General features: G+C 45.1%; 1 protein-coding gene and 1 pseudogene across 1 annotated transcript; one reads left to right on the top strand and one right to left on the bottom strand.

Moving 5' to 3' along the window:
* Positions 1-4,297: 4,297 nt before the first annotated feature.
* Positions 4,298-5,070, top strand: LOC133920490 (uncharacterized). Its single transcript, XM_062365106.1, has one exon. It carries the CDS (start codon positions 4,412-4,414, stop codon positions 4,892-4,894), a length of 483 nt encoding a protein of 160 aa, XP_062221090.1. The 5' UTR covers positions 4,298-4,411; the 3' UTR covers positions 4,895-5,070.
* A 787-nt stretch (positions 5,071-5,857) lies between these two features.
* LOC133922994 (uncharacterized) lies at positions 5,858-9,552 on the bottom strand (annotated as a pseudogene).
* Positions 9,553-10,255: the final 703 nt, after the last annotated feature.

Raw genomic sequence — 10,255 nt, 5'->3', positions numbered from 1 at the left:
GGACGCGACGCAGTGTCGCCGTCATGATGTGCTCATCCCCCACTAGTTACCAAATCACACACACGTCTTGGGTTTACGGGCTTGCCCATCTCTGGCCAGGACAATTCCAAGCGATCCACTTCGATCGACGGATCACCGTATCCTCCCTGCATGTCTCTGCAGATTTGGCACATGGCATGGCAGTATGGCACAGTAATGGTTGAACAGTGTCTCGTCCCAAGGTCGTCAATCTGCCAACAGCAACTAGCAAGAGGGAGAGGGACCTGTGCAGCTTCAATTTGTTTGGAAATATTAGTGACGTGGACTAGGTCGTCAGAGAGCCGAACTACTCAACTGGGGCAGGTTCTGTCAGGACTTGTGCGTAGTCGTGTACGACGAATGTAGATCGATAAAAAAAAAAAAAACCAAAGAACACCTCAGCCGCGTCAGATAGAACAATTCAAGTGCCATATCCAAAATGTTCTTTTCAAGTCGATCTTCACAACTAGTCTTTTTACCTTGTCATTTGTGAAATTACTAGCGTTTCATCGATCGATCGATCTAAAAAGAACCATGCGCCACACGCAACTGCGACATTTAGCACGTCACACTGTGGTGTCCGTGTCAGCGGCACTGGATCGGATGCGATGCAGCTGAGGTCACGATTGGCAAGGCGTCCAGATCCATCCATCTCTCAAACGGACTTACCTAGAACATGCATCATATCCGCTCGAACATGTACGGCACCCAGACGGGTAGACATTTGGGAAAAGTATATTGCTCGTGTTCGGTTTTTGAAACGTTTATGTTAACATCATGTGTTGACTACATGCAAACCTTTGATCATTGCAGGGTGAGGCCTCACGCTCAGGTTTTCTCGATCGTCCCCCGCTTCGTGTAAAGTGGCCACACTTGCGAGGTTTCACAGTCGAATTCATTTCGTCTAAAGAAAAGAGTCTAAATTTCGTGGCGCCACGCTTGGCAACCGTTGATTACTTTCGGAAAATTTGTGGGTGCACCACGCTGTAATTTTGATAATGCAGCAGTGAGATAACTAGGCCTTGTGCTCGTGGGATCTTAACAAAAACGGCGCATTGATTATCTCTTGGTACCCAGCAGAAACTCTGCAAAATTTGGCTGTCAGCCGCGTGTCGTTATTCCTCGAAACACACCACACAGCCCATGTCCACGAAGTGACCGAGCGTATATTCTCGTGATCAAAATACTCCTAGAACCAGCAAACTGCATGCCCAGATACTCCCGGTGATGATGCAGCAATAACTTGGTACGTGGCCGTCCTCATATGATCAGATGAATAACATAAGAAATTAAGTGGAAAAATATCTTAATTTTTATATGAGGAGGTAACGATAATAGTTGATATATCTTAATTTAGTTAATATATGTTTGTGGATGTTTGTTCTTGGTCTTGTCCAACTCAAGTTGGAGGTATTTGTAATTGATGAATTCTTCTTTATACGTAGAAAAATTATACACACCAGAAGTTTCGATGTGAACCTCGGATATTTCGATGTTAATCGAAAGTTCTAGTATGGGCAGTATGTACTCACCGAACTATTTCTTGCAGAGAACAATTTTTAGGACAAAACTAGAAATCAATACACCATAATGTCCGGTGAGTGTGGTGGCCACACCGGAGGGTATTAACGGAGCATTTTCAGTGCTAAAGCAGAAATAAAAGCAAACAGTAAACGGTTCAGTGATGAACTTTGAGAACGCATGGTTCTTTTTTACACTAAGTTTGATTATGTACGTCGGATAATCCGGTACTGTAATTGTGAACACCGGAGAATACACTAAAACTTTTGTTCTAGAGAGGTTGCAGAATAGTGGTGTGATGGATTAACATCCATACTGAATTATCCGGTAATAGATATGAGATCACTGAAAGCTTTCACCGTAACTTTTCTTGCAGAGATCAAAAATTTCCTGAAATAGATAGTGTTACACTCACCGAACGATCCGGTGTTCAGAGTAGAACACACCGGAACATCCGGTGTTCACGTTTTCTGCAGGATGTGCTCTAAGTTGAAGTTTTTCATTTTGTGCTAATCTGGAGATGTTTTGAAGTGTGAAGAAATATGTTTACTTGTTTTAAAGTGTGCAGGTGACGGATGCAACTTGACGGTCGATAATGAGTTATTGGGGCTATGTGGGTACTTGGTGCCAGACGATTAAGGAGGGCTGGGCGGAATCAAAGGTGATCCTAACTATACACATGAATGTCAAGCAAAACATGAAATAAAAGATGAAGATGGCGTATTGACAAAGTCAAGCGAAGTGGATGCCGGTGCAAGTGACAAGGTGGCCCGAGGGCTCGGGAGCGGGAGAGACTTGTTGGCAGTCAAGATCGCAAGATGGAGCACATGTGTCATCATCGGAGCGATTGCTTCAGCTGCTCTCGTAGTTTGGCCTTAAAATCGTGGAATGACTGGACGAGTATATGGTACAATCGTGAAGCTTGCGTTGAGAGAAAGCTAAGTCGTAAAGGCGTTGTGACCGTCCGATGAATAGAGAAGAAAATAGACTAAAATATCCTCGCTGATTGGTAGAAGTGAACCACAAGAGAGAAGTTTTTAGAAAAAAGTTAGAAAGTTTTCTATGTCTATAGAGGGGTAGACATATAAGAGAATATGAACAAGCTATTTGAGACTCTTGTACCACCCATATGAGAGCATTGTACTAGGGTTAGTGGAGAGGAGGATGTGTGCTTAGTTTATGTAATATGTGAGTATTGAGAGAAAAATATTTATAATCCATCTAAAATAGCGCTGACCTCTTTGAGTAATGAAGTTTATTTTGTTTCATATATTTGAATTTCCCTCTTCTAGTTTATCTCTCTTGGTTCCCTTGCTTTTTTGCAAGTTTTTTTTTTTCGGTTTTGATTTCGTTTTGGTTTTTTAGCTAAAATTTCAGCACCTTATCAGGTCATTCTTCTTATTGCTAGATATATAAAATTCACATACACATGCTTATGTGATAGTGTATTAAATTTACTTACCTTTAGACAATCAACTTAAAGAGTTTCGTTGCTCGATATTTTTCTTTTCTTATTTTTTTGCTAGTTATGATCTTTCAAATGCTAAAACATATGGATTGATCTTAAACGGAATTTATAGTTCATATATCATCTGTGGAATCGTATTGTCTCGATTTTCTCTTGATAAAATTTATCTTTATTTTTACTTTCGTTTGAGTTTTAAGATAGGTTAGGTGGTTCAAATAGAAGAAGACCTTCAATTCCATAAAAAATTTATTGATACACCTATTTACCCATTTAGTCATCACTCTCGTTACTGCATAACATGTCCTGCTTTCGATCAGCAATCGAGATAGAATACTTGACAGCGCCTCTACAAGTTTCTGATAAACTTTCCTGCTTTCTTTATTTCTTTTTGTTGAGAAAATGAATTGCCATAAGAATCGCTTTCCTGCGTGATGCATGTGTTTGCAAGGCAAGGCGACGTCGACCGGGCAAAGCATGGATGAACCTGTGCTCTGGAGCAAGCTTAATTTGCTGATGGACGCGACGCCGTGGTCGCCGTCATGATGTGCTCATCCCCCACTGGCTAGGTCTACGGGCCGGCCTATCTCTGACAAGGACAATTCCAAGCGATCCACTTCGATCGACGGATCGCCATAGCTAGACCTGATCACCTGATGGCAATGGGCGGGGCTCCAGTTTTTTTCCCCCCTGGATAACACGCAAAAAAGCTTTGCATGCAATCAAGGATGCTGGTCCCTAGTTAAAAAAAAACAAGGAATGAATCTGAAACTTGTCTAAATGTTGTGAAGAGTCATGGGCTGAGGGGGAGATATGTCCCCCAACATATCCCTAGAAAGGGTAAGGATTTGAACCTGGCCAGAGTAGCACATACGCTTCGTTTATTTATGTCTCTCGCTAGCGAGGTAAGTTTTATATTTTTTCGATATTAGATCATCTAAAACTAAAAAATAACTAACAATTCACTCCCACCTAATTAAGTTAAATAAAAAATAAACTAAATTGTGATTCAAAATTACCTATGAGTATCCACTTGTATTACTACACTCACTAGTGACAGTGGCCATCAATCTACACCGGTACATGTGTTCTGTTCCGAACCTCAATAGAGGTCTGTTACGAGCAAAGATTTTGACGAGCTGAATAGTACATGAAACTAAAAATGTTTGCATGACGAGGTGACTTCTACCTATTTTTGTAAATTTTCCATTGTGAATAATATTTTTATAATTTTTCAATAAAATAGTATTATTTAAAAAAATCTTGCTCTTGCTCTTGCCCCTCACGAGATGGGAACAGGCCAAAGGCCACCGTTACCCGCCAAACCAAGGGCTCAAACTCATCCGCTCACGTCCGCAGGACGCAACGCCGACGCGGCGTCGCACCCGCCCTCAGCCGCACGGCGGCATGAAGAGCTCGGCGGAGCCACGCGCGGCGGCCGATGACGTCGACGTGGAGCTGCTCAAGGCGGTGGCGCAGGCGTGGCACGCGCAGTCGGGCAACCCGCGGCCGTCGCGCGCGTCGGAACCGGGCGGGGACGACGACGCCGCTGGTGCGCTCCCTCGAGCGGGCGCGGGCGCGGCGCCGCACCGCCCGTCCCGGTTCAAGCTGGAGGCTATGGCCGCAGCGGCGGCGGCCGCCGCATCAGACGCCCTGGCCCGGGAGAGGTCGTGGGACTTCGCGCGGTCGCTGTGGGACACGTACGAGCTCGTCAGCGTCGCGCGGAAGCTCGAGTCCGGCCTCGTCATCGCCGACCACGCCGCCGCAGCGCCGGCCGTGCCGGAGGGCGCCGCGCGGGGAGCGGGGAAGCGGAATAGGGAGAGCGGCCGCAGCTTGAGGAGCCTGTTCCTGCGCTCCTCGTCCAGGAGGTTCGAGAAATCAAGCAGCTAGTGCTCTTCTCTTACTGACTGAAATTTTTCTGCAGAAATACTGTGGCTTTAGCTAACAAAAACTGGCATGCCACTTTGTGATTGTGTCCAGTGGTCTACCAATTGGCACTATACTGGTACTCCGTTGTCTTCGTTCTGAAATGTCTACCCATTTGCGGAAATGCAACTCTACGTGTCCTTATTCTGATATAGCTACCGATTTGCGGAAATACAACTCCACGTGTCCTTATTCTGATATGTCTACCGATTTGCGGAAATGCAACTCCACGTGTCCTTATTCGCGCATGACTCTATTCCCTCCACTTGATATTTATTCATCTATTGATTCTCTTACATACTTTATGATTTTTTTTACCTACCATTTTAACACAAATATCAACGCAAATAAAAGGTTTTGATAAAACATGCGTGCGCTGGGCTTGTAGCCTTTATGTTCTGAAATGTCTCCCAAGTCCCGTCTGCCCTTCATGTTCTTAAATGGTCAGTCAGGACTCAGAATGGTGAGGGTGCAACCAGATTTCAGGATCATATTTTGCATCAGGACAATCATGTGATGGGTGCACAAGCGATCCGATTTAGGTTAAATAGCAGAGCAGCACAGCTTGCTTCCACTTCAAACAGAGCTTACGTGCTGGGCATGTACAGTAAAATCAGAAAAGTAACAGATATCTCAAAAAAAAAAAAAAAAAAAAAAACCAGCCGCTTACATGATCAATATTTTCATGGAGCAGTCATGCGCATATGTGAACAGCAATATAAGATAGCACGGCCAATGGCATTTGGGAAGAAAAAAATGACATTTAACGGCTAAAGAGATAAACATCACAGTGAAATGATTAATATTTTCAGGGAGCATTCATGCACTAAGCGAACAACATTGTCAGCAATGTGATCGCAGACTGAACGACGTTTGGGTTTGGAACTTCACAAATGAAAACTACATGACAGCTAATGGATAAAGAGATAACATCACACTGAAAATATGCTAACATAACCGGACACTTCAGTAATATACATTTTGGTAATTAGGGCGCAAAAGTTGCGCAACACATGGATGGCATTATACATTTTGTGCTCCCTGATATACACATGGATGTATAAGTGTACAATATACATCAATGCAACATACGTCAAGAAGTGAAGAACACATTGTTTACAACAGACGTATATAAGAGCTTATGATGAGCCTCCTGGTGACACATTTTGTGCTGCTGCCCTTCTCCTGGTTGTAGGCCCTGGACTATAAAATGTGTCTGCAGCTCTTGTTGGAGTAGAAGCTGTCTTCCTTCTTGTTGTCGGTCCTTGACTAACACGTGATTGAGTGCCTGAGAGGGTAGATATGCTCCCTGATGCCTTCTTCCTACAACAACAACAACAACATCAAAGCCTTTGTCCCAAGCAAGTTGGGTTAGACTAGATGAAACCTACAAGATCCAACTAAAAAGATGATAAGAAAATAATAATAATAATAATAAATGTACTAATAATAGTAAAAAATAAAGTAATGACGGTACAATGCCAAGGAAAAAGTTCTTCTGTAAGGCATTTTGTGGTGTGCATTGTGCAAGGGAAAAATGAAAAGGATTTGGAAATGATGATTGGTGAAACCTCTTTGATTTGTTACGGGCTTGTGCTGCAACACTGTTGAAACCCGAAGGACTAACAACCCCTTTCCTTTTCCTGCATATTTGTGACCAATGAGCAATATAACCAATTGTTGTGTAAGGGACCAAATTCTTAGCCGAAATAAGTTTTAAATTGCCTGTTCTCAACGAGAATGTGTGGTCAAACTGCTCATCACCTAGTTAAGCAGGGGTTTCACGGCAGGTCTTCTCGGTATGGCCAAACTGGGAGCAACTTTTGCATTGGTAAGGGCCCCTTTTCCATGCCTCACCACCATTCTTTATCCTTTGAACTGCAGCGTCTTTGCGCCCATTGTAGCTTCCGGCCTCAATAACTCTTCTGTCCTGTCTGCTATCCAACCTTTGGAAGCCTCCATTCTCTTCATTCTGCTTGTGCTGCCACATGTCTTTTCTGAAATCCAAGTCACCTACCAAAAGAACAAGATGAATTTGTCAAAAAAAGAAAAAGAAAAAACTAGAGGTAAATATCACAAGAAAACTAGCGGTGAATATTGCAGGACGAGCGGAAAAGCCCACATTCACCATGAATGTGTTGCCACCATGTAGTTTCTTTTCGTGAATTTTCCAATCACTATGCAATATTTTGGACTCAAACTCTCTTTTGATGGCACATTGCCTGACAGATAGCATGAAATATCGGCAAATGTGGAGCCCTTCTCTATTTCTGGATTGACTCAGTCATATGTGGTGTGAGGAGCATATACAGCATCAAGCACAGTTGCTTAGCGCTTGGAACAATATAAGGATCGAAATCTATAACCACACTACCCTGCCTTTCCCTTTGGTGATGCTGCCCATCCTCATTCTGGTCTGTTTCTGCATGCCTCCCTTTTCCTTCCTAATGCTTCTTGAAATACCTCCACTATTCATCAGAGCCAGTTGGATCATCTCTGGCAGGGTCAAAATGTGGATCTATGTTGTGTTCCTTCTCTACCTCCTCTGCCATGGAGGGGCCAAATGCTGTGTCCACAAAGTGTAGCTCCTCCACCCAGACAGGCATCTGCTGCATGCCTGTCGTGGTTCTCATTTAGCACTTCAACCAGGAGCTCATTCCCCTCAATTACGACTCGAACCTGCAGCTCATTTTCCTCATTTATCAGTTGGTTCTCAATTTGATTCACATGCTCACACGGTCACACCTATCAACAGCCATCAAAAACTTCACATGCTTTGAAGGACTTCACAAAGTTAGAAGGTCTATCAGTGGCGAGTCTAACTGTGTGATTGTCATTCCCAACATACCAGAAATATGGCTCTTGCCCAGCAATAGTATGCAAACTTCCAAACCCTTCAACTTTTACTCCAATGCAAAAAGAAGAAGAAGAAGAAAACGCAAAGAGGCTCGTGCAGGCTAACAAGATGGTAAATTCTGGAATGGTGCAACCTTTGGGTACTATTGAAATGAACCAGCATCTTTCGGTGGTAAAATAAAATCCTGAACGGGTGATTTTTCAGTGGTAGGTAACCCTTAATTTCCGTTTCAGTACTTCATCGATCCTCAGATTCACTACACATTACCTCAGGGACTTTCAGTTCCTCTCCCCAACACCCGAGGAGTAGGTAGGCAAAGAGATCATAAACAACTAAGGTGGCACTACCCCAATACCTGGTGATACCAGAAGTTAAACATTGCGGCAATGGAAAGCTAAAGCTTTCTCAATCTGACGAAATAATTGAAAAATCTCCTCAGCAGATGTTCAAATATTGAAGACTATCTACTTGCCCAACTAGATAAGTGACAAGTCAAATTCCAATTATGCAAAATGGCAGATTACATGTGCAAAACTTATGGCGATATGTGCTGAACTCCAAGTTCAAAGCTTACAATTACACGAGCATAACAGCCACGAGAGTAGTTCCATACATTGCTACCGTGCCAACATTTACCATAACATCCCTGAGGAAATAAAGTTTAACATATCCCAATTCAAGATACCTAAGCTAGTTTCATGATGTCAAGTTCCTAACTCTGGGGCACATCAAGAAGAAATATCTGCCATCCCACAGGCACACAAGCTGTGAGCAATTTGCATCCACGACAACCAAGGCAAACTATCTAGACAAGTATCGAAACAACTAAAAGAGCTGTGAAGTGCCTAATTGGTACCAGGGGCAGTCTGCTCATCTGTACTGCTCAACGAGTTCATGAGCTCCTTCGGGCCGACCCCATACAGGCAGCGCGGCTATGGCATCCACGATGTCCGCCTCGTGCGCGTCGCAGAGTGCTTGGATCTCGTCGCAGTACCGGAATACCTTCTTGAGCAGCTCCGCCTGCACCTCTACCTGCGCAGGCACCCAAATTGGAGCAACATCACTAACCCGAAATAAGAAGAGTAGGTGCTGGGAGAAGTAGAGTGGCTGAGCAAGCCAGGCGGCCCGGGAGGTAAGTTACGTGGGCGAGGTGGTCGAGGACGGAAGCCGAGGCGGCGGCTGCTGGACAGGGTGAAGCGGGAGAAGCCTGGGGAGGAGGTGGCCGGGGAGCGGGATGAGGAGGTTGGAGGCGAGGGCCTCCCAGCGGGAGAGCTGGCGGCGTCGGCTGTGGCGGGCGGCCTCGGGGTAGAGCCCGCGGGCGCGCTTGAAGACGAAGCCGACATCGTTGCAGATCTCGAGGTCCTCCTCCTCCTCCTCCTCGCCGCCGGCGGGCTTGGCCATGGGCTGGGACGGTCCGGGCCCGGCCGCCGAGGCTGGAGGAAGCGGCCGCGTCGGCCGCGGGGATCTGGGCATCGGGTGGTGCACGGCGGCTGGTGGGGTGTTCCGAATTTGGGAGGCAGGAGCGCGTCTGGTCGAAAATGGGGAGGCCCGGCCCGGCCCAGGTGGCCAGGTTTGGTCCGCTCGGCTCGGTTCGGCTGTGTTGCACACTCGGACTTGCACCAGCTGGGTACGAGTACACACACTTCAGCAAGCTCGCCTGCCGAATCAAGCAAGATTAGGGTTGGATCTATGCTTGTAAAGAAAAGACTTGGGTTAGATCCCACACCCAATGTTTGGTGCCATTTGATGACCACCTAACTGTGCAGAATCGAAATATTCCTTCCGGCAAGAAAACTAGTCGTTTGAGGCCGGTTAAGTTCAAGAAAACTTCATGTGCTATTTTAGTATATACCGCGAGTACTCTAAAGCTGGGATGAAAAGGGACCGGATCGGATAATGCCCTTGTCCACTTTCTTTTTTGGCGGATTCGGATCTGAGCTTATAATGCAAGGATGTGGTATGGATACGGATTTCTTACCATGTCGGAAACGGATTAACATAGTTGGATAATAAGCGCATATGTAGAGAAAATAAATGCTGATAAAACGAGCACCTAAGCGCGAGTACCTCAATTTCGTCTTTATCTCAAATGAGCGTGTCTGCGCGTGGTACAGGTGACTCTTTATTCTTCTTTTTCTCTAGCTTATTTACACATTAATTTCCCAGCAATCGCATGCGGCTTCTAAATTATACGTACGTATCGCCAAAAGATACTAGTCTTGGTGTGGCCTGGATCATTTGGGTGTGGCTGTGGCCCGGAGCCCAGTGTCTGGAAAACAGTCTCGGTGCAGGTTACCACAAGTTACTGTTTATGTCGGGAAACGCGTTTGCCCTCTTTGAAAGCAGTGATTATACAGAAATTGCACACGAGACAGCTCAGCGGGACTTCAAAAGTTTCCACGTTCCACATTTTATTTGTACCGACAAGAAAACAAACTAACTGACGATGACCAATTACCATGGTGGAA

The sequence above is a fragment of the Phragmites australis genome, chromosome 6, assembly GCF_958298935.1.
Source record: "Phragmites australis chromosome 6, lpPhrAust1.1, whole genome shotgun sequence".
Classification (NCBI taxonomy): Eukaryota; Viridiplantae; Streptophyta; class Magnoliopsida; order Poales; family Poaceae; genus Phragmites; species Phragmites australis.
This window is presented reverse-complemented; position numbering and strand designations above follow the sequence as displayed.

Excerpts from the sequence above, each read along its gene's own strand:
- LOC133920490 (XM_062365106.1), top strand. The coding sequence starts at position 4,412 with ATGAAGAGCTCGGCGGAGCCACGCGCGGCGGCCGATGACGTCGACGTG.